The 24,815-nt window shown below is 41.0% G+C and overlaps 1 protein-coding gene across 1 annotated transcript in view; it reads right to left on the reverse strand.

The window, feature by feature from the left end:
- Positions 1-1,829: 1,829 nt before the first annotated feature.
- The window catches only part of TXNRD3 (thioredoxin reductase 3), a 31,783-nt gene continuing 8,797 nt past the window's right edge, over positions 1,830-24,815 (reverse strand). Inside the window, exons 2-16 of the mRNA XM_048487984.1 lie at positions 21,428-21,488; positions 16,923-17,032; positions 16,380-16,499; positions 15,037-15,109; positions 12,231-12,350; positions 11,691-11,833; positions 8,867-8,982; positions 8,547-8,772; positions 8,091-8,183; positions 7,740-7,816; positions 6,461-6,617; positions 5,526-5,633; positions 4,503-4,598; positions 3,895-4,029; positions 1,830-2,391 (exon numbers count right to left, since the gene is read on the reverse strand). Of these exons, the coding sequence (XP_048343941.1) occupies positions 2,329-2,391; positions 3,895-4,029; positions 4,503-4,598; positions 5,526-5,633; positions 6,461-6,617; positions 7,740-7,816; positions 8,091-8,183; positions 8,547-8,772; positions 8,867-8,982; positions 11,691-11,833; positions 12,231-12,350; positions 15,037-15,109; positions 16,380-16,499; positions 16,923-17,032; positions 21,428-21,488 (1,698 nt within the window). The 3' untranslated portion in view covers positions 1,830-2,328. The remainder of the gene's footprint in view (positions 2,392-3,894; positions 4,030-4,502; positions 4,599-5,525; positions 5,634-6,460; positions 6,618-7,739; positions 7,817-8,090; positions 8,184-8,546; positions 8,773-8,866; positions 8,983-11,690; positions 11,834-12,230; positions 12,351-15,036; positions 15,110-16,379; positions 16,500-16,922; positions 17,033-21,427; positions 21,489-24,815) is intronic.

Below are 24,815 nucleotides of genomic sequence, written 5' to 3' on the forward strand. Positions count from 1 at the left end.
CTAATGGCTTGTGTTTTATGCTGTCGTTTTTGATAGCCACCTTGAGCAGGTCTCTGAAGAGGCAGAATAGAAATAATCTAAATACATAAGTAGCAGACCTAGTCACACTGGTGAGAATGAATTGGTCGTTGAAGCAAACAGTCTTTTCAATTACCCTGCCTGCACACTTTCTCATCCTTGGCCTTAGGTTTTTGAAAGCTTGAATTGCAGATGCACAGATTTTGCCACCTGGGTGCTAATAGGGAGCCCCAAGATAAATAAGAACAACAGAAGGGGAATAAAGTAGGATGTGTCTCCTTCAACCTTTGAGACAATTTGTACTGCTTTATATGCTGTTCTCCCACTACAAATTAATTTTTTGCAATTTTCATCAATTGAAAACTGCTTACCCACTGAGTAATTACACTCAGAACATTAATAATGATGTAAAGCCAGTGTGAGTCAGTTGTGAGCTACCTTTGTTTTTCTCCATGGGTGGTACAATGTTCATTTTCAGGATTAGAGAAGGCAGTGAGCGTCCTATCCCTAGCTTCTAATTGTATGAAGTCCTTGTGTTGAGAGAGATGTAAAGAAAACCAACTAGAGAAACAGTCACCACTTAAATCAGGCATGTACTATGTTAAAACAATCCATTTCCCAGTCTAGTGTAGCAAACAGGTGAATCGGTCTTGTTAATAACCGCTTCAAGTTAATTTAGTGGGGTAGAAAGAGTAGCTACATACATCCTTACACTAAGAACATTCATGTGAGATCGAAGAAACTGAAATCACCAATTGGTACTTTTATATGAAGACATAAACCCAGGATTTTCTGAACTGCTTTTGTAGAATGTTGGCTTTTTTATGGCGCCTGAAAGATGGCTGGTTTTCCCCTTCAATACAGAGGTAAGAGCTATATGGATGCAGTGCCAAACAGACTTGATATAAGGACCAGTGCCTTGGAACAATAGCTCTTTTATAAATCCATCCTCATGGGAGAAGAATGTTCTCAACATCCTCCGGAGTAGATCTCTACTCACAAGTTTATAAAATGTAGTCTTCTGCCAGAATGCAAGGTTGACACGGTTGGCATTATATGCCATGTAACTTTGCTCATTTTATTGAACTTTAAATTCCATGATACACCATAAATAGTTTAATAACTGTTTATGTATGATACAGTTTGACAAAGCATTTCAGACTCAAATTTAAAACGAAATGAGCAAAAACCCAAGGATACTTTTTAAAAATAAGGAATGCCAAGGGACACACCTGAGTCCATACTACTTTATGTACATGGATTTCTATAAACCCAATGAATAATTTGCATACTAGTAATCTTCCAGATAAAACGCATTTCATCTTGTGACTGAAACCACTTGGTTGTTGCATTAAAATACAAGATAAAGATCACCAGGAAGAGACTTCACTCAGCAATTTTATCCCAGTAGTCCAATGTAGGGAGAGGCTGTGGGAATTTAATTCCTCAGAAAACTCCTATGTTGGACTTTGCTCTGCTGAAGCATAAACTGTTCCACAAAGTTTATAGCAATGATAATCCTCACCCCCCCTTCCAGTCACAATAAAACAACTGTAGATGAAAAGTTCCCATTATATGCCCTATGACAGTGGTGGCGAACCTTTGGCACTCCAGATGTAATGGACTACAATTCCCATCAGCCCCTTCCAGCATGGCCAATTGGCCATGCTGGAAGGGGCTGATGGGAATTGTAGTCCATTACATCTGGAGTGCCAAAGGTTCGCCACCACGGCCCTATGAGCTTTGACATCTCTTTAAAAGGAACACGGTGTCCAACCATGTTTTTCAATGAATGACAACTTAAACCAGGAAACTGAAAAATAAGAAACATCCATGTTACAGAACAAATGAACCAGTGACACAACTGAGTTGAACAGTAATTGCCAGAAAGAATGATTAATTACTCATTCTATTGTGCCCAACACATTCATACAAAGAACTAAAAAGAACTTGACTTGTGCAATTCAGAGGTTCTTCTGGGATTCAACTTTTTTGGACGAATAGGTTTTCCCAACGTTGCAGAGAAGTCATCAGTTGCAGCCCGCCTTCGGATGAGGTTCAGAGCCGAAACATCAAAAAAGCATTTAAGTGCCATTCTAAGCAAGACAGGAATTAGTTCACCTGCTGTTTAGTGTTTCCTGAAGACACCATTACCCTTCAAAGAAGTTTCAGAAATGTCTGTAGAAGCAGTTTCCTGCAGTCTGATAGCATTCTCAATCAACTTGACCCAGGAACATTTATACTTCTGAAAACCTTCAATGTAGGTTAAGTGGAGCCAACAGGAAACAATTTAAACAGCAGGATTTAACCTCAGCAGCCAGCTTGATTGATACTTTGCCCTGAAGCCTTTGTAATGTCCATTGTTGTAAACACCTATGAAAGAATGGAAAAATATTTTAAGGCTTTTTAAGACTCTATACTCTATTCAACACCATTCCTCCAATGTTACTGATCTTAAAAACTGGTATTATCCTCTGCTTTATAGAAACATAGTCAGAAAAAGAGACGGCACTGACACTTACAGTAAACAAGACTGGAAGCGTGCTGATTGCTATGACAGTCTTCAGTCTTGCCTTATAGGCTATGCAACCCAGGAACCTCAAATGAACACCACAGCTAAAAACTGCTGATCTAATAAAGAATTACAAGGTGGGTGGGTGGGTGGGTGGGAAGAATGCTGCCATATGGCACTGTGGTGGACTGCAGAGGAAAAGTTAATTTTATAAGTGCAGATCTGTCAGGAGCTGTTATTGTTTACAATCAGAGAGGCGTAGAGACCAAGGGACAAGGGAGTCACTTGACTAGCTGAGGCAACCCTGTAGTCTGATCGGGTGAAGTATCTTAATGTTCCTGAGAAGGAGGAGGATATCTCCCTATGAAGGACAATCTGAGTGGCTTTTGGAGTCTGACCCTGCACTAAAGGGCTATTAGCCTTTGCTGTAACAAAACATAACTCTGAGGAAAGTACTCACGGTCAGTATGAGATTCTGGCTTGCCCTACTATGTGACAGCCCGTGTGCTGTGATGGAAAGCAAATACACACTGACTAGAACTGGTGGTTGGGTTATTGAGGAGCACAGGCTGAGGGGCTACGTATATATAACCAGATAGATTTTCCAGTAAAAAGAATCCCTTTAGCCTGCTGTACTGGGTTTGCTTTTATTTTCCTCAAGAGAGCGTTTTATGTTTTAGGACTTTCTATCTGTGAGGGCTGAGCGAGGATGCTGAAATAAATGTACAAAGCCTTCTAGAACCCAGGGTGCATATGTAGTCCAACAGCCAGAGTACCATCTGAAGTATAAGGAACTGTACCATCTTATTAAACTTCTTTAACATCTAACTTTACTGAACCTGAACAAACTTATTTAAGTCAGTGCCTGAAAACAAACACTGGTGATTCTCTGCCAAAGATATCAGTTGTAAATATATATTTATCCATTCCTTTCACCAAGTTATTCATCTCCCATTCCCATCCCTTTTTCATTAATAAATGTTTTAGTCTAAGTTATTTCAACCTCAGTATTATTATTTGTGCCTTAGATAAAGGGGTTGTTCAAGAAAGGTTTTTACATTTTTTAAAGGGTTTAAAATAAAGGGCTTCTTTCACTTGGGGAGTATAAGAGGGCTGAGGAACATGCTTCTTATTATCTTACACTACCATATTAGAAGCAGCTCAGACCCTGATGTGAAAAAGATGGGAAAAATCTGACAGGAAAAGTCAGTGATTGTTTCCCTTCCTGAGTGATATTGGAAGGTGTGGGAGTCCGTCACATGGAATGGAGCAGTTGTTTAAAAACAGGTGGTCCTTAACAGATATGAACAGAAAACAGACAGCAAAATTAAATTCAAATTAAAAATTGTTAACTACTGCTTTACCTCTGCACATGTTGGATGTATCCCAATTGTTTCATCAAGCAACTCCTTGGTGATGCCACATTTTATAGCAGCTCCAAAGCCTTGAGTAATTTCCCCAGCATTAGGTCCAAGAACATGAAATCCTATTACACGGTTCTTTGTTCAAAGGAAAGGGTAGTGGGAGAAAATAGTCGTTAGTATTTTGCCTTTCATTGTGAACTGCTGCTTAAGAGTAGATAATTACTGGCATATACTAATGCTGATAACTGGGTTAATTTTGCATAATTCTATTTTTATCTCTGTTTTCAGCATACCAGATCTGAATTCATTAAGCATGGTAAGAAAGCACAGTATTGTTGAATTCGGGGAACCCTTAAATTAAACACCTTTGGTCACTGAGGAAGAAAGTTAAGTAAATTAGATTATATTAGTAAACGGAGGTATCATAAGATTATTTCCTCATAGGCAGCAAAGTAGCCAGTGAACCACAAGCCAGTATGTGAAGTTCTTCAGAACATTTCCATAGTGAAAATTACAGGATTACCCTTGGCAGGAATTCTGATACAGTAAACTGTTAAGCTTCTCTTTATACTTTGCAAATTTGAAATATACAAGAAAGGAATACATACACGGTCAAGCTTATTGCAGATTACTTTTGCATAACAAGTGTTGTTGTCTCTGATAGGTATTGTCCATTCAAGTGGCCAGAAAAGTGTGTGATACACCTGGGAAAGACAAAGTTAGGATTTTTAAAATTTCTGTTTTCCGATATGTGTTGATCACTGAGCCAGGGAAATGCAGTCATTATTTATTTCTAAAATAAGATGCCATTCTGTAGAACTGCCCTCATTCTGTTAGGTAAGCCCAAGAGGTATAAGTCCCAACCCTCAATTTTATCAGGTTTGACACTTTCAGCAGTGAAAGGCAGTGAAAGTACCCCTCACTAGTCAAAAAACTGGAAGATGGATGGGGGGGGTGGGGTGGGGGTGGGGAGAATGACTTGTGGGATTCCTTGCCCCCAAAAGTTTACCTGGTCAATTCTGTATTTTTACATGTCTCCTAAAGGAAATTTTATTCTGGGAAGCATTTAACCCTCAATAGTATTAGGCGACTCTAAAATCAACAGCCACTTTCTCAACCCATGAGCTTTGATTATTAGATTTTAAGTTTTAAATGCAATTTTGCAATGCAACAAAGATAAAAACTACCTTTGGAGGGCACTCTGTAAAAGGGCATAAAACGTATAAAATGAAAACATGAATGAGATCTATTCTCAAATTAAGAAAAATTAAACTTGGAAAAAGGTTGAGATGGTACAATAGTTTACCTAAAGTCATCAATACATCAATCTTTACAGCCATGATGCATCAAGGAACTAAATGTGCTGCTGAACAGGCTGTGGCCTGCAGAAGCCTGTGGGAGGGAGCTAATTTCCAAAGACAGCATCATTACCACAATTTATCTGGAAGAAGCAAGCATCATCTCAATTACTGAATTAAGTCCATACAAAGAATCTCTTCAAAATTAAACTCTAGAAAGTGCACCATCACATTTTTATCCTGCCCATCCTCCAAGGAGCATACTGCTGCTCTCACCTTCAAAAGATACCTAACGCGAAGCCACATTTAAAACAAAAAAGGACTAAGTCTTGCCTCTATGTTGTCCTTTCCAAGTTGTTCAATGGCTCTCTCTTCTGATAATCCACAGCAACCATATTCCAGAGGTGTAAACACTGTAGTCGGCACATTTATATAGTCACACTAAAAATAAAAAAAACCTCAATGTAAGACACCAAAAGCAATGGGGAAACGAATAGTTCCAACCTACAGCTGTTTAGAGCCAGTGTGGTATAGTGGTTAAGAGCAGGTGGATTCTAATCTGGAGAATTGGGTTTGATTCCCCACTCCTCCATCTGGGTGGCAGAGGCTCATCTGGTGAACCAGTTGTGTTTCTGCACTCCAACATTCCTGCTGGCTGACCTTTGGAACTCTCTCAGTCCCACCTACCTCACAAGGTGTGTCTGTTGTGGGGAGAGGAAGGGAAAGGAGCTTGCAAGCCACCTTGAGTCTCCTTACAGGAGATAAAGATGGGGTGTAAATACAAAACTTTTCTTCTTCTCTCTACTAACAAGTTTTTATGCTAATACAACAAAAAACACTATCCTTAACTTACAGTGGGTGGGGCTAGGTTTGCACTCCAGGACACCCTACTGGCCCCAGAGATGCTATAATGTGATGCACTTGCTGACTGCTGTATTCTCTGCTTCATCTATTCTAAGCTCCCATGTGCGACTTGCAACCGTTCTCAGGAGCAGAACCAATTTCAGCCACATAATGGGAAACAAAGCTGTACCACAGGAGAATGATAAGAAGTATAGTCAGGCTTTTCCATTGGCATTCTTAAGTCCAGAGTTCTCTGCCCAGTTAGGCTGATGCAATAATTCAGCTGAAGCTTTGGTTGTCAGTAACAGCATCACTATTAGGTTTGATCAAGATTTACGCTCCTTAAACTGAACATGCACATTTCAGCAGGACATCCAGCTCCTTGCCCAAAACTTACAAAATATCATTAGGAATTAAATGTTTACCTTTGTAGAACTCCCTCCAAAAAGCCTGCGAGCTAACAGTCTGCCTGCCTGTATGGCAACTGGTGTGAGTTCCAGCTTTCCTTCCAAAATATCTCCAACAGCATAAACATAAGGCACACTGGTTTGTTCTGCATCATTTACAGGTATTTTTCCATTCCTTATTAAGGAAAGAAAATTTTGCATTCTGTTATGGCTGCTGTTACTTGACTGAACTTGAACATTCTAAGCTACAACATCCTTTAATCACACTGGAACTGCTCTGCTTGTGTGCAGGTGAGTCGTTTGTATCCTCACTTCCTTCATTATTGTCTGACCTTCTCCTTTTGCCAGCAACCATAATTTACTTTGCTCTGGCTTTTTAGCTAACAGCTAACAGAAGTTAAACAGTAAAACAAGTGCAAGCATAAACAATTAAAAGACTATAGGGAAAGCAGCTTTTGGTGCAAACAGCTTTTTGGTAAAACTCACATAAAATCCTTATTAGTGTGGGTATAATTTCAAGGTTAAACGCAGCTCATTAATTTTGACAAAAAAGTTATGCAAGTTAGGCACCAAATATTGATAAAAGACGACCAGCCCCACCAGCAGAAAAAATAATGAAGGTCTTTAATAGCTAGCAAAGACAGGAGTGGGAGAGTAACATTACCTCCCAAGCTCCAGTCCTCATTTAATCAGACCAAGTTTTTAAAATGTTATCAAAAGTTAAAAGCTTGAGGAGTTACTGCCTTTTGCTTTCCAGAGGAATCGGAACTCCACAAAGTTAATTTGTAACTATGACGCAAACAGACAGACCTAATTTAAACCAATGAAACACCACACCGCAATCAGAATCCTTTACCTCTTAAAAACAAAAATCCATAAGCATTTAAATGCATAGTAAACTAGTATAAAACTAATTTTGACAGCAGAGCTTAAGATATCTATCATCACTTTATCATATTAACTACGTTCAAAGCTGAGAAGCGGGAAGGAAAATAGGCTGGGAAAGAAGAATTTTTTATTCAAGCCTAAAAAAATATTTAGAAATGAATGAGAAGCTACTGAGACAACAATTCTCCTCAAAAGGTTGGAGCCAGTGTGGTATAGCAGTTAGTGCGTTAAAGTAGGACTGGGGATCAGATCGCCACACTGTCATGGAGTTGAGAACATAGCTTTGATTCATTCACATTCTGTTAACCTAACCTCCTTCAGTGTTGTGAGGGTAAAGCTGAGAGCCCTGCTCAAGTTCCTTGGAAGAAGGGTGGAAGAAATATTTAACAAATATACCAAAAATACTTACTTTTCATTCACAGTCATACCAATTTTCTGCAAGCCAATATTTTTGGTACACGCATCACGACCAATAGCTATCAAAACCTGTATGAAAAAGAAACAAGAGTCTGAACTGTAGAGAAGACTTATTTAACTGGACTACCGAGATCAGACTTTTGCAACAAAATTCAAAATGTTCATGGTAGCCTCATTCCCAACATGACCACCTTTTAATACCATTGTAGGGAAGCAATACAATTCAAGTGGTTCTGTTACAAACTCAATTATTTTAATGGCTTGGGTCAAGCTGTGTTTTAAATAGACAATATCATGTTCAAAACGAAGTCCAGATACACACAAATAAATGTAAAGTGCTTACGGTGTTGTATTCTCCTTCAAACATTTGTGATCCCTCAGTGGATTTTGCAATCACTTTGAGTCTTCCAGGCAAGCCTTCTTCTAACTTTATGATCTGCAGAGGACAGTTGTAAGCTTAAATTCTCCCAGGTTAGCATTGTTTCAGTTCAGTGATTACCTTGGTCTCCAAACCTTAGCAAACAATGTCAATACATCTGCCGTATTAATCAGTGGTCATACATGGGGTTTTCTCCAGAGGCCTGAAGAAAAGCATCCTGTCCTTTTAACAGGCTTAATGAGATGTTATTTATTTATCTCTCTGCTAGGAAAAGCTGCATTTCCACACATTAAGTCTCCACTAGAGGAACAGGACATTTTTCTCCAAGTCTCTTGGCAACCCTCATCATACAGAAAAGAGCTTAACTCCACTTCACTCTACGTGTATTAAGAATTCAATTAAACAAGTGAAGATACTTGCCTCAACAGGAACAAACTTCCTGACGAATTTTACACCATGAGTTTCCATATATGCACCTGCTCTCTCTGCCATTTCTTGATCAAAGCCACGCAGCAGGATAGAGCGCACCATAACTGTGACATCCATACCAAGGCCAGCAAGAAACCCTGCGCACTCCAAAGCTACATAAGAAGCTCCAATAACTAAAGTCTTTCCAGGGCAGTAGGGCAGGGAGAAGAGGTCATCACTGAAAAAGAAGAGAAAGAAAGAAATGTTCAGGCAAGTTCTTAAATATTAACTTTTTATTTTAAAAAAGATGGATAAATGGAGCTTCATCTCACCTTGTAATACAGTATTCTCTATCTCCTGGGATACCAAGATATCGAGGTCTCTCCCCTGTGGCTATAACAAACGTTTGAGCTGAGTGGAAAGTTTCTTGTCCTTTCCTGTTGGTAGCCTATCGCAGAAAAACGCCAGTTACGACTAACATTCTTCCAATAAATTCTCAGCAAGCTATTGCCACCAATATACTTTACTAGTTTAATTACACTGTAATATGTTGCACTGATCCAGCAGATCTATGGAAGTCCATTACCATGGCTAATATGTTGCAACATCCATATGTTGAAATATCTCTATAAAAGCAAATACAAATACTTCACCACTACACAATGTTTAAATGACCTTTTACTACTGGAATGGATGAACACAGCCTTTTGGCTGAAAAAAAAGGAGGAAAAGTCCGCTCTGACTACCCTAAAGGTTATGCTGGGGATCATGGATCCTGCATAAGAGAAGATGTAGGAAGGAGGGGAATGGGCAAGATCAAATGAAAAAGCTGTTGGAATCTTCCCCGATATTCCCAGTTCTAGGAAGAACATATTTCCAATGGAGCTTCAGATGTTTAAGAACCAATGGAGCAGCACTGTTTGAAAAGTGCTATTAGCCTGTCTAGTACAAATCGGTAGTCATGAAAGTCAAGAATACATTTCCAATGCAATGTTCAGCCATAAGACCCTCAACTTAAAGAATACTTTAGGCACAACTTTTCCAAGCACATCTGCAAAGTGCAAAAATTTGATATCACCACATGTCAACGAAGTCACAACATGAGAACTTTGTCTTTGTACACACAGCCCTAAGAGCACTCAGAAAACTGATTTACATGGGATGTTCAAAATGAAGCTCAGAACACAGTATTAGGGGAGCTGCTATGTCAGAAGCTTTGTACATAATGTTTAGAAGCTGAACAAAAAAGGCACTTAAAATCACTAGACATAGCAGTATTTTTTTTCTGTCCCCAGCCTTGCCTTCCTCCAGAATGGTCACAACAAATTTAGAATGTCTCATTGATGTCTACCAGAAGAGTAGGAAGATCTGCCAGTGAGACCAGCCCAAGATACAGCTGGTTATTTTGTCTTATTTAAATTGGATTTATTTTATTGCACTTTTACAAAAGGATGAACTACATTCAAGACTTGTTCACAAGTTTCTTGCTACAAGAGCTGTACATTGTAAGTTTTGCCAGCTGCACAGGAATTCTAAGAAAAGGAGATGCTTTCAATCCCTTAAATCAAGGAGGAACTCTTCATGTCTATTGATTGTGGTGGGTTTTTTGGGCTGTGTGGCCGTGGCCGGAAAATCCACCACAACCAGTTGAATCCGGCCGTGAAAGCCTTTGACAATACATTCTTCATGTCTATGTTTCTGGCACGTTCAAATACAAAGAAGGGGTCATATGATTTTAGCAACATCACTAGAGACAGCTTCCAAACTTCTGGCATGTATATCATATGCCCTCAGGCTAGAAAATGACATGTAATAATATAATTAAGGATATTTAGCAGTTTACAACAGATCTCGTGACTTCCCATGTATCTGTATATAAGCTTCAGCAGCCCACCCTGAGAATGGCAACTTCCATTTTAAAAACAAGTGTTTAATATAGTTGGCTGAAGAGACATATTGAAATTGTACAGGAAAATATTTCTGGGCAATGAAATGTTTATAGGGTACAAATTTATAGGATAGAAATTGTGCACTGTGCAATGACCCATCCTTTTCTCTGGGCCTCTCAGTCACCTGCTATTTCGGTCCTTGTTACTACTAGGTTCTTTAAATCTCAAAAGCCGGGCTTTACAAAGAAATTAGTATAAAACTTGCAAACCATCAGCAAAATACTTCGGATTTTCACCTGCTTTTCTGATTTTTATCTTCCCCACTTGATACTTATGCCAAGTATTCTTTTAATCTGATTAGCTTTGAGTAGCGCCAACTTCAGCACTGGAGCCCCAGTAACTTGACTATTTAAGTTGTCAGCATTTATTATGCTAAATCATCACAAGGGACTGAATCTAAAAAATAAAAAAATGGATTCTGACTGGAAATTTCCACCTTCCGTTCTTCTTTCAGCTTGTATGCTCAGAAGCATAAGATATGAAGTTGCTAGAATTTTTTCACCTCTCCTTCTGCCATGTCACAGATGCTCCTGATCTTTTTTTCCCATCCCATTCACCAAGTGTTTTTCTCCTCTCCCCGCCCCCCCAACTCCACGTAGCTCTCCCTACCCTTGCAACCTCTTCCCCTGAGCTCACTACCTTTCTATTGTTGAGTGTGACTTTTGTCCTTTGACATCTGACGTACTTCTAGATATCACTTTTACTGCTTTCAGGTAGTTAGTCTACCAGCTTTTAAAAAATACACAAAAACGTCCTTTTTTTTGGAAGTCTGAATTCCCCCGTGGGTTTGAAGAAATATAAACCTTAGCCCTTTATGTCTCCTTAGCAGTTTTCCTCCCATCTGCACCGTGGGGGTGAATGGGTGGGTGGGTGGAGGTTTTTATTGGCCTATTAGTTACAATAATATCCTGCATATAATGTGCACATGATCTTTTGAGGCTATGCTAGGGATCATGGAGCGTGTATGGATAAATGCCACATGGGAAAGAGCAACAGCCCCTCCTCCCACTTATTCATGGAAAACCAGCAATTTTGCAAAATCAACAATAATGGGTTGAAGACCCTGAAGATTTTTTTCAGAAGGGTTATTGCAGTACAAGAAGCACCCAGGTTTTTAAAATAACAAATTTCACAAACCAGACAAGCTTTCAGCTAGAAAAGCAACACTCTGATAGATCAAAAGCCATGTCCATAATACTGCCGGTACCTTGATCTTATGTGGCCCAATGAATTCTCCAAATGCATTGAGGTACGTCACAGACTTCTCACGTAATGCCACCCGATAACCCCAGTTCAAGGATCCTATGTAGTTTTGAATTGCTTCTACCATGGTCTCCCAATTGTGTTTTACTAGTAAGAAATAACATTAGCATATATAAAATGTTAAAAAGTGCTGACCATATTCAACTGGCAAATTCAGATGGAATTTAGCATTATTTAGTGCAGTGTATGCAGGTAAAGATTTATACAGAAATTGTGAGAAACTTGCCTACATTGATACGGTTTTTTAAAAGACTCAGATTCCTATTATTGATTAAAACAACCACACATCTTTATTCACAGCAAGCCCTTAGCCAAGTAACCTAGGCTGAGAAGCATATTGCAAGACAGGGGAATTAAGAGAGAACACAGCATCACAAATTCTTTAATTACCATGTAAGCAGAACACATATACTTAGCAGCTTAGTTACGTTTGCACCAATTGCAGGGCTTTGCTCCCTCCCCATGACTACATTGCCTTACATACCTTGCTCTTCATACTGCCAACCAAACTTCCTAGAATCTTGAAGAGCCTGGCCTAAAAGGGCAGCCTGATGCATCAACTTCTTAGGAATGCAGCCCACGTTTACACATGTCCCACCAAGGCCTGAAACAAGAAATGTCATTTTAAAAAAGTTTTTCATTTTAGAATTTAATAAAGGTGCATTCTACCTATCGTATAGCAATACTTGTGCATTTTAGACATAAAAGTATTATGGAGTGCTACCACTGCACAAGTATTGGCAGTTTAGGGCAGCTTCAAACATGTACTGTTAGGCCCCCCCCCCCCCCCCCGCAATCCATCCAACTCTCTGCTTCATGCAGGCTCTTTTCACATGGGCGGAATAGAGCGCCTCAGGAACAGCATGCCACACCCAAGAGGCGCGAAGTCGCTGCTTCCGAACCTCACTCCCTGGGTGAGGTTTTTTGGAAGCAGCGACTTCCAACTGCTGTGGTGCAAAACAGCAGCAGCTGGAAGACGCCATTTCCCCCCACTGTTCCTGAACGCCGTCCATCATCTCCTGGCTTCCGGCGCCCCCCTGGCCTGCGAGTCCAGAGCCGCCGCTCCAGGGGATTTCCCCTGGCCTCTGCGACGCGCTGGAAGCTAGGAGACGAGGAACAGTGTTCAGGGACGGCGCAGCCTGTGCGAGGGCTGTGCCACCACCTGCACCCCTACTGGGACCATCTGTGTGAACGGTCCCGGAGGGGTGCGTCGGCATTGTTTATGCCGACCCCCCCCCCCGCCCCGCTCGCGCCTGTGGGTAAAGGGCCAAAGAGAGATGTGCTGCAAAGTAGGAGGTCCCAGTCATTAACACTGGCAAAAAATACCTCAGCTCATGTGAGATCTGAGGTTCAAACTGCATTATGTTAAGTGCTGATTGATCAATGATCCCATACGTAGTGAATTGCTTAGCTATCAGACTTGATACGTGCAATCACTTTGTACCCACAGAGTTTAGTGTAAACACATTTTTCTATTCCAGTTGAAAACAGTTTCATGGCCCAGGAAGCCAGAATGTAGAAGCAACTATGGCAATGTTAGCTCTGTCATCTATCAGTATAAAAAAACCCTGGAAATGTGTTATGAGGGTACCACTAGCAGGGTTCCAATGTAATTGTATTTGGAACAGAGATAAAACTGTCAACACTTCTGCCAAGTTTCAAATATCAGCTATTGACCAGCAAAATGGCAGTGTTACCATTATAACATACTATAGGAAGAACAAAAGAACGTGGAAGCAAAGGCTGACTGGTTTAAATTTTATGCTATTCTTCAATACTTTATGAATCTGATTTGGTTCAAGTCACAAAATCCATCAAGAAGTTCCTAAGTAATGGAGAAAAGCTACTAATTTAAAGAAGATGTAATAATTTATTGCAAACTAGCGGGGCCCGGCCACGCGTTGCTGTGGCTTATTGTGGTGAAATGGGAAAGGAATAGTAGCAGCAAATCAATTGCAGAGGCCAGCAGTATGTGCTCATGCAAACACGAAGCCTGATACTGTGTGATGTCATTGATGTGTGTGCCCGCATTCCTGGGGAGGAATGGAAAGGCACCCCTCCCACACCTCTAGGCTGGCTGGTAATGATCCTTTACCTGGGAGTAAGTTTGGTTGGTGGCAATGGGTGTCGCTTCTGAGGAAACCCTCTGAGGGGTCCGACGCGGCCATGCAAAGTATGTCACAGTTGCTGTACCGAGCTTACTCCTGAGTAACGCGTGCCTGGTTTTCTTAACAGTAACCGCAGTATTCAAGGAATCTAGAGTGCCTGGCCCCTCCCTTCCCTTGCATGTCGCCCCTCACTCTCTTCCCTCCCTCACATCTCTTCCCTTGCATGCCACTCCTCCCCCTCCCTCCCTTCCCTTTCCCTCCGCTTGGGTGGGTGGGTCATATCAAGATGCTGGGCCCCCTGCCTCCCCTCCCTTGCATCCCACCCCTCACTCTCTCCCCTCTCTCACTTCTCTTCACTTGCATGCCTCCCCATCCGTCCCTTTCCTCTCCCTCCCTCTCTTCCCTTGCATGCCGCCCCTCCCTCCTTTCCCTCTCCCTCGTGTGTATGTGTGTGTATGTGTTTCACTTCCACTCGAATTACTGCCTATGTACTGTTCCCACTGCTCATCTCTGGCCATCTAAGTGAACATTCTAAGCTGCACGAACATTCTAAGGGTGACAGTTACACACAGGCAGCTGCATGTCCTTCACCAGGGAGTGCCAGGAAAAAGGTGTTTTACCTGGGCCAGGTGTGAAATTTCAGGTATGTGAACATCTAAAAACACTCTCGCCTGGCTGACTATAGTGGCTGGGAATTTTCAGAGGAATTGGCCCAGCAGTTACTGAGGTATACTGTCATCAGCAAAAACACTGTTAGCTTTTTATATATATAGATACTCCAAACACTATATAAATACAAATTTTAAGAGTAAAGGAATTCTGCTACAAATATATACTATATATTCATGTTTTTTCTACATTCACAGGAATACGTATTTTGCATCCTCCAAGTATTTTATGCAGTAAAATGTCTAATATTTTATTCTTCAAAATATTCTACAAAAACCAACAGTATAGAATAGTCACGTAATGAGAACAAAGACTGAAGAGGTCCCCTGAGGAGGGTTTGAAGAGAACTGAAATTGTTAAATCAGGAGGCTACTTCTGATGACCATGGTTACTGGTACAAAAAAAAAATTAGCAGTCCACATAAATATTTTCTTTTGCTAATCAAAGCCAAGGATATTAGCAACTTAATAAACAATGTCAATATGGAAAATTGTTCATGCATGAAAGACATACCCCATGTGGTACCCATGGGTGTTGGAACAACATAATCTAGCACCATGACCTTCCTTCCTAAGAGTGCAGCTTCCTATAAACAAACAGGTGAGAATTAGAATTAAGTAGATGCAGATACGTTGCCCATAAAAGGCACAATCTAAAGGTTTTCATAAAATGTCATGCCAAGAAGCCAGAAAGGGTAACAATGTAGGAAGAAGCATTAGTTGAAATGCAGCATCACATCTATTTCTTGAACACAGTTTAGTAGCACATCATTTAATGTGTTGTTCAATAAAACAAAAGACTTATTCTAGTCTTCACATTCATTTCACATGGACGGCAAACACAAACATACATCGTGAGAGAACTTATTACTATGAATCTGCCACATAGCCAAAATACCCCTCCCCTACAAGCTTCTTCAATCTTATTGCTCTAGGAGAAATGCTGCTTTTCTGTGGCACCATTATGACATGCAATCTTGCTGAATGGTTACCAGTCACCATAAGGAAGGGTGGATTAAAACACTATGAGGCCTGGGACTGGCAAAAAAGCCTAGACTGGTGTAGTGGCTAAGAGCAGGTGTACTCTAATCTGGAGGAACTGATTCCCTGCTCTGCTGCCTGAGCTGTGGAGACTTATCTGAGGAATTCAGATTAGCCTGTACACTCCAACACACGCCAGCTGGGTGACCTTGAGCTAGTCACAGTTCTTTTGAGCTCTCTCAGCCCCACCCACTTCACAGGGTGTTTATTGTAAGGGGAGAAGGGAAAGGAGTTTGTAAGCCCCTCTGAGTCTCCTTGCAGGAGAGAAAGAGGGGATATAAATCCAACTCTTCTTATTTTTCTTCTAGGTGTCATCTACTGATCTATCTGGATGACTTTTTATTGACTTTTTTCTGTGGGGCAGGAACCAAAGGTCACACTCATACTTAGAACACTGGGATAAAGAAGATCTAGAATTAAATCCAATAATAACTCCCTTTTAAAAGGTGTAACAATTGCAGATGGTAAAAACTATTTTAGGCACAAGTACTGCTAATTTTTAGTAGTAAAATGTTAAGTATTTCAGCAGCTTGCTTATTTAATTAATTAATTAATTAGTGGTCCCTCAGTTTGTATAAGGCTCTACTGAGCTTTAAATCATTACATTTATGGTTAGAAGTATACCTTTTTGTTTTACAATAAATGAAACATCTTGATTCAATGATCAAGATTCATCATTTGCTCTTGAGGATTTAATTTTTTTTAATTGCCTTGATTTAAATCAATGTACTCAACTATACAGCAAATGGGAGAACGTTTCAACAGTTCTAAAAGGAGTGAAAGCATGCAAATAAGTGACCTACAATGTTCACATACCTTGGAACAGGCAAGTCCACCTGATCCCCCACCAATAACTATTAGGTCATAATCATAGTCTTCCATCTGTTCATTTTTGCAGTCTCCCAAAAGCCTCTGCAACACGCCGCTATGGTAAGCCTGTAATAAGACAGTATACCTTTTTTAGTCTCCCTAAGCCAAGTTTTTGAAACTAAGCCTAGACACTTATAGAACCCCATTTTACCCATTTAAGTGGTAGCAAACTGAACAGACATCCCTTGTCCATTCTAGTGCTTGCTAGAATTGTAATACTTCACAAATTCTAGCCAGTTATCACAAGTCTATGCATATGAGTATCAGAAAGGAGTCTGCTTTGAATCTAGCTGAACCTCTTTAAAATAAATCTATGAATAAAGCAATGCTGGAAAAAATTACAAGACAACTGGAAAAAAGGGGTTTGTATACTTGCACGTATACAAGACAATAGATTACAATAGAATAGTTGGAAAACCTGGTTACAAACTGCCTCATGATTTTACTGCAATGCTTTTTCATGTCAAGGAAAAGGAAGTGAAACATTACCTGGAAAGTTTGATCACATCCACCGACATGGGTTCCATTCACGAACACATTGGGGACAGTCCTCTGGCCCGTTAATCCTAGTAATACGTCCTGAATACTTTGACCATCCTCTATAGGGGGAAAAAGTATACTTATTCAACAGGAATCTCAGATCCTCCAGCATTGGGTAGCAGGAGAAGAAGTCGTTGCTGATAGGAAAGGGCCTAGTCATGCGCAGAGCCCATCATGACCAGGGGGGATTTGATTTAAATCAAATCAATTGAAATCATGATTTAATCACTAGTCGATAAGACTTGATTTAAGTCATAGTTTTCTATACTCTTTTACAGCCAGCTACCATCATGCATTTTCTCAGGCTAAACGCCCAAAGATCCCAAGACTTGTGGAGTATCCTGCTCAAAAGGTTTCACTTCTATTTTTATTGCTTGCTCCTCTCTCCTTGCACTTAGCTCATTGTGTAGACCTATTCCATGCTGAACTATCTTCTACTCACTGAACTTCTTGAAACTTAGCACTTTAGAGGTAATGGCTGACTCTGTGTACATAGATTTGCAAATGGGATTACGGTTCTTTTTCAGTATATTTTTGCTGTGAAGAGTCATGTTATCTCTGCAGACACATATTCACAGTTTTGAGAACTGCTAAACCAAACACCTGTAATAGTATCTTTTAGACAGAAAACCTGCCCAAAATAATCTTACAGAAACCTCAGGAAGAGCCTGGCATTGTGAGTAAATCAATCGAATGTAGCTGTCCCAAAATTTAACACATAATTAAAAACTTTTATTTCCTGATGAATAATATTTGGACCACAATGGAGTTGAAACAGAAAACTATCTTTAGATAGATTCTCCCTCAAAAGGAATTTTATTTTTAAAAATCCGATTTAAATTTAAAAATCTGATTTAATTTTTTAATCTGATTTTTTTTTAATCACTGATTTTTGCCCACTCCGATCATGAGTCGGCACAACCCTATAGGTGGCACTAAAAGGCACCGGGGGCACAGCAGTGGAGCATGCATATGTCAGACAGACAACAGAATACAGGAACTATCTGCCAGAGACGCCACCCAGGCTGGCCTCATATTACTGCTGGGGCAATGGTGAGAAACAATCCCCAGGGAGTGGGGAAGGGGCCACAAGCCCATATAAAGTCTGCTGCCAAGGAATGAAAAAATTAGACATCAGAAGTTGAGAAGGATACAGTCTGTGAATTACAGAGAAAGATAGATGCAGAATTGAGTGCTATGAATGCCCCTTCCTCTCAGGTCACCTTAAAAAGGAAGTGATAAAGAGGCTACCAGTAATCAGGGTTGCCAAGAGGAGGAACTAGCAGAAACTTTGATGATGTAACAGTTAGAGCACACTTCCTCAGATGCAAGAACACCTGGAACTTAACACCATAAATGTGCTGGTCTTTCAGGTGTCCCAGGACTTCATTTTTCATTATATGGCTAAACTGCAAATAGTGTGTTTAGAGCTTGCATACTTATTCCAAAAATCCACATCTCTTCAAATCCCTCCTAAAAATAAGCCACAAAGCCTTGGCTACAGTCCTTCCTCCTCAGCTAAAGGCAGAATTAACACATTTTTCCTGTTTGTCTCTGTATCGAACTCCTTCTCATCCTTCTGCTGTCTGGGAATAGGGGATCCCTTTTCTTGTAGTACAAGCAGATTCATAAAGAATTCAAAACAACATAAAAGCCACCTTCAATAAACACATCCTACAGCCTATGAAGATGGTGTTATTATTTTGCCTAAACTGAGCATATATGAAGCAAGATTTATCTCCTTGTACTATTAATATCATTTCCTTTTAGAATGCTGACTTTGGTGTCACTTCCTCTTAGAAATAACAAATGTAACATGGGATGCTTTAAAGAAAACAATTCAATTTGTTCTCTGAGCTCTTGGAACGGTGCTTAAGGCTCAAAAGAATGGAGATTCACATCTACTATGGAAATGATCCTAGAATACGCAACATACAAAAACAGTAATGGGAAACCTTTGATTTGGTCAGTTTATGCTGGTGAAGGGCTATAATACAGCAAGCTTTCTACTTACTTACATGAGTTACTTTTAATTCTTTCTGAAAGCTCAATTTAACTTTTAAAAAGTTTATCTTCAACACTAGGACAAGTCAATTCAAATAGGTTCATCTTGGATCCAGAGGAGGGCAACCAAGATGGTAAAAGGTCTGGAATCCATGCCTACATGAGGAGAGACTTAGGAAGCCAGGCATTTTAAGTTTGGTGAAGAGGTGACATGATAGCCATGTTTAGATATTTGAAGGGATGTCATGTTGGTGAGGGTGTCCTTTGGAGGTTTTTAAAGAGAGGTTAACCTGACAGGAAAGACCATCTGGCAGGAGTGCTTAATGTGTGTTCCTGCATTGCAGTGGGTTGGACTTGTTGGCCCTTGGGATCTCTTCCAACTCTATGATTCTATTCTAGGTAAGATTAGAAAAAGGCAGTAATCTCCTGAATAAACCCAGATTGGATCAGTAGCATCGTTGGCTTAAAAAACTTCTTGCTGCATGCAAGCATTATTTCCCTATTGAGTTAATGAAATCTCAAGAGAACGATTTACTCTGCAAACTTGGCATTCAGTCCTAATTTCTGCATCAGAACTGCAATCAAGTCAATGACTCAGCCAATTTCTTCATGAAGGTTTCTCATGAGTTGGGACAATCATTAACAAGTTAACTAACAACACAAGAAAAGAAGTGCTTGGAAGAAAAGTAGCCTATATGCACTCAAGGCAGAAGCTGTTTTATGTAGCAGGCTAGCTGAGATTCCTCACATTTCAAGCACAGATACGCAGTCAAATCCACCAGGGGCAGGGGTTTCATGGCAGCCAGGGATGGTGCCGTAGCAGCACAGCCATGCTGCCTCCAAAAAGGTTTCAGGCAGCACAGGAAGCAAGAAAAATGGAAGAAATCCCCAACAACCTTGCAAAACCTCTATGCAGCCCAATGGGCTGTGCCTGCCTATTTGCCAGCGGCCAGCATAATTTCACGCCAGCAAAAGGGAATGTTCCCAGGCTGGCAGGCCATAGGAAGCCAACTAAAGTCAGCTTCACCCCCAGAAACTCCATCACCAGTGCTGGTGTGGGCTCCTGTGCTGGAAGTGTACTAGTAGTGATGCTCCCATGTGCCCAGGCATTGCACTGCTGCACACCTCCCCTGCGCTGGTGCAAGTGTCCATCTGTTGGTGTCCAGACCTGTTCCAAAAGCACAAGTGGCACTGATGTTGGTGAAGGGGCCAAGCCACTTTCAATACAGCTTCAGCCCCCTTCCCTTTGGACTGAACTGTTATTTCCCAATAGGCGAAAGGTCTCAAGGTTAAGCAACTAAAGAGACTTCAGGGAAGAATCTGCCACATGCTTATCTTGGGTGCTGTGTGGTTTCCGGGCTGTATGGCCGTGTTCTAGCAGCATTCTCTCCTGACGTTTCGCCTGCGTCTGTGGCTGGCATCTTCAGAGGATCTGATGTTGGGAAAGCAAGTGGAGTATATATCTGTTGGAGTGTCCAGGGTGGGTGGGGAAACCTTGTCTGTGAGTAACAAAGGCAGCAACCAGGTCAATAGTTGAGGGCATCTGAATAGAAGTATGAGTAACAATGAAGACTATAGCCTGGGAGGAACCCTGTAGATACCAAGGTCACTGGTGGGAGCATCTGAATAGAAGTAGATGTAGACTTGTCCACATAGGAACCACCAAACGCAGCGCACAGACACGTATCAAAGAACACGAAAGGCACTGCAGACTATTTCAGCCAGAAAAATCAGCAATAGCAGAACACATGATAAACCAACCTGGACATAGAATATTATTTGAAAAAACAGAAATTCTGGACCACTCTGAAAGCCACTACGTCAGACTACACAGAGAAGCAATTGAAATCCATAAGCACATGGACAATTTTAACAGGAAGGAAGAAACTATGAAATGAACAGAACTTGGCTGCCAGTGTTGAAAATACTAGGGTCAAGACTGTGTCAAACCAGCTCCACACACAAACACACAGGATGACAACAGACAAAAGAAACAAAGTACTGGATACTTCTATTCAGATGTCTCCCACCAGTGCCCTTGCTATCCACAGGGTTACTCCCAGGCTATAGTCTTCATTGTTACTCATACTTCTATTCAGATGCCCTCAACTATTGACCTGGTTGCTGCCTTTGTTTCTCACAGACAAGGTTTCCCCACCCACCCTGGACACTCCAACAAATATATACTCCACTTGCTTTCCCAACATCAGATCCTCTGAAGATGCCAGCCACAGACGCAGGCGAAACGTCAGGAGAGAATGCTGCTAGAACACGGCCATACAGCCCGGAAACCACACAGCACCCAAGTGATTCCGGCCGTGAAAGCCTTCGACAATACACATGCTTATCGTTTTGCACAGACCTGAAAGAGTAGCTAATGCACAATAAAAGAAGGCAGAAGGAGGACCGACTTCTACATAGGTTTGTGTCTTTGCCTATTTTAAACTTACCTATCTTGTCAAGCTCCAAAGCAGTGTATTCCTCTCCCAAAGAACGAAACAGTTCTTTTACCTAAAACAAAAAATAAAAAGTAGTTAGAAGACAAAAACTGAACCAAAGTTATTTAGTCCAATCAGAAAAGAAAGGCTAACCAATATAGAAAAGAAACATTCATTTTAAAAAAGTTACCCTTTTACTTGGTTTCTGTGCTTTATGCAGGTATCAGCACCATTCAAAGTGGGGGCTGAATCCACTGTTGGAGGCGGCGTGGGGCTGTGCTGGCAGATTTGCCTTTCCCAGGGCACTTGCCCCAGGAGGAGCAGATCTGCCAGTGGGCAGCTGCCACTGCACTCCACAGCAATTGAACATGGTACAAACACCAGCGTTTCTGTGCCCCCTCCTGGCATAGAGGGGGTGATCTAGAGATGTGGCTTTGGGGAGGAGCTGACGCTAGTCAGCTTCCATCCGACTGTTGCCTCAGCTACACTGGCACCCAGAACTTTGGACTCTTTTTTGGTGGCATAAGTCCATTAAGCCCAATAGGGGTTTTCTGGCTGTGGGAAGGCTTTTTTTTTGTTATTTTTGCATCCCCAAGCTGCCAGAAAGCCTCATTGGGAATGGCGGGGTGGAGTGACCATGGCGCCGTGTCCGGACGCCTGGCTCTTTGGATGGGGCTGTAATTAAGTTAAAGTGAGTTACTGCCCAAACAGGTATTTGAAGGTGTATACAGAGCCTGTATCTGTCATACACTGCTAATTTACATTTATGAATATTGGTGCTATCATGTCCTCTCATTCACCCACTAAGGGTTAAACTAGATTTAAGTGATGGATGTATTTAATCACATGTCCAGGTATAAAGAAAAGGGAAAAGGGTTTTTTTTCTCATTTAAAAAAGGCATCCTAAGAGAGGCACCATATCTCTCCAACGAAGTGTATTGCATTGGTTTACATTTTTTGTTGTCAAAGTGGGATTAGGAGCTACAGAACACAGAGGACCGTAAGGAGTGAGAGGGAATGGGCAGGATTGAGCTCTTCTCACCAGTGCTCTCCCTACGTATAAAACCCACAGATCTTCCTAGCTTCCAGCAGTGCACATGAATAGACAAATTGCCTGAAAAGACACTGACACCCCCACCCCACCCTCATTGCATCTAGTTTGGGGTATTTTAACAGACACTACAAAGCATTGAGCCATTACTCAGCAGCTTTTCTGAATCTTCTGATCTTGCTACACATTAAAATACTGATTTCTACCATGTCTCCTAAAATCCAGACATTACACCAGCTCCCAAGTGAAGAGCAAGAATAATCTGAATCACTTCTTTCAAAGTTCCCTGAGCTAAAAAAAAATGTTTATTGTCCATGGACCCCTTTCTGCTTGGTGTAGTGCTGCTACATTGACAATATCTTCTGCTTTTGTCCACTTTTTCTCATCTATTAGCAGATGCGCAACAATACTGTGTACTCCTGCAGGAAGACACAAATGGTATATGAGTCTAGTAACTTGCTTGAAAGGTATACACAAAAGGAGGATGGATTTATGCTCATTAGCATACTTCCTATATTCATCTTTTAAGACATGTTGGACATAAAGGCTATTGCTTTGATTTTTAAACCAGTCTTGGAACTTGGCAGATATTGGTGCCACCTATTCATTCCTGAAGCAGAGACTAGTTCTGCATGTACAATGGCCCCCTTGCAGTAGATGTTGATCTGTGTTTGCATTTCCTATCCTTAATGTTTATCGATGCCACATGTATCATTCCAACCTTTGATGTTTTAAGATGTCAAAAAAAGCATGACTGTAAAGACTTTTGCCACAAACTGTCCATGCAAAGTTGGTACGATCCATTTGGTCTATCTTCAATAGCATGGCATTCTAAATCATCAGATAAAACCTATGCTCACTGAAACTGTGTACAGGCTTCCATCATGAAGTGGTATCTGGTTCAAACACTCTACAAAACTTTGACCTACACTTTTATGGTAGTGTCATTTACACTGCACTCTGATACATTCAGTCACATGATAGCCCATTATTTGCAGCAGGCTGATTTTGTCTTCAGCACAGCAGAAACTAAACAGCTTCAGCTTCATTTTTCATTATGGCAGGGGTGTGGAAGTCAACTATAACAAAGACTGTACAAAGATTATATGCTGAATATGCATTCTGAGAAAATGCATCATACGAAACTGCTGAAAACATCAGCTTCTAAAAGAAATCCTTGAAGAAGGAATCACCATGATGCGGCCTTGCTTCAAAGTCTTGGGCACATTAAGAATCAAACATGCCAGTATGGCAAGATGTTCATAACCCTATTGATTGGGATGGAAATTAAGCCAGCTCAGCCTACGCACCCTTCTCTCTGGACAAAGTGTGTAACAGACTTCCCTCTGTGATACACCTCTGAAGATGCCAGCCACAGATGCAGGCGAAATGTTAGGAAGAAGATCCACCAGACCACGGCCACATAGCCCGGAAAACCCACCAGAACTACGCTGTGTTGTTCTAATAACCCTTGAAGGAAAACTCAACACATGAATTCACATATGAGGGCCATGAACCAAGTGCCCTGAACATTCTAAAAGAGAAGGTGGTAGTCATTGGACTAATGAGCATTTCTTCACGAGGTGGAAAATAGATGTCCTCAATGACTGACGGCATCACAATTATTCCTAATTTGCCACAATAAAGGCTTGTAAAGGTATTTCTTTACCTCAGTTCAATGACTTCCACCCTCTTTTTCTTTGAAAAGCAGGCTTGAATTCAGCATGCTCAGCGTCATGAGTAGTGTTTTGAGACATGCAGAAATTAAAGGATTTGTATGCCATTCAAGTTTTACCTAAAATTATTTAGGAGTGTCACATACCAAAGTACAATTACAAGACACCCAGAAACATGATGGAGCACTACTAGGCTCCCAAATGACATTTCCCACAACGATACAGCCCTGCCAAGACCATGAGACAATTGCCCATATTGCCGTGAGGGTAGAGCAGCCCCTGATGCTTAAAACTGGCTGAAACACAACCAGTCAAAGGTTGTTTAAAAGTAAGGAACCTGGTTTATTGCTGGGCTTGTGAGCTCTATTCTTCCCACCTGCAGCCTGCCACCATTGAAGATTAACTGTTCAATTCTTGCCCTGTATCTGAGATTCTTAGTTACCTGGTTACTGGGAAAGAAACAACCCTCAATTTGTTAAAATGCCTTCACTGAGATGTCAATGAATTATAAGCGCAATGTGAGTAGCAAAGTGGTATACACAAAACTGATCATAAGCCAGATTCATGCCCCCAAAGTAATTCTGAAGTTGTGACATCTGGAAACAAACTTAATCTCTTGGTGCTTTCCTTCTCCTGCTAATTACTCTCAGATTGTTCCTGCATTGGTTTGCAA

This window comes from Sphaerodactylus townsendi, linkage group LG03 (assembly GCF_021028975.2).
Source record: "Sphaerodactylus townsendi isolate TG3544 linkage group LG03, MPM_Stown_v2.3, whole genome shotgun sequence".
NCBI classification, from domain to species: domain Eukaryota; kingdom Metazoa; phylum Chordata; class Lepidosauria; order Squamata; family Sphaerodactylidae; genus Sphaerodactylus; species Sphaerodactylus townsendi.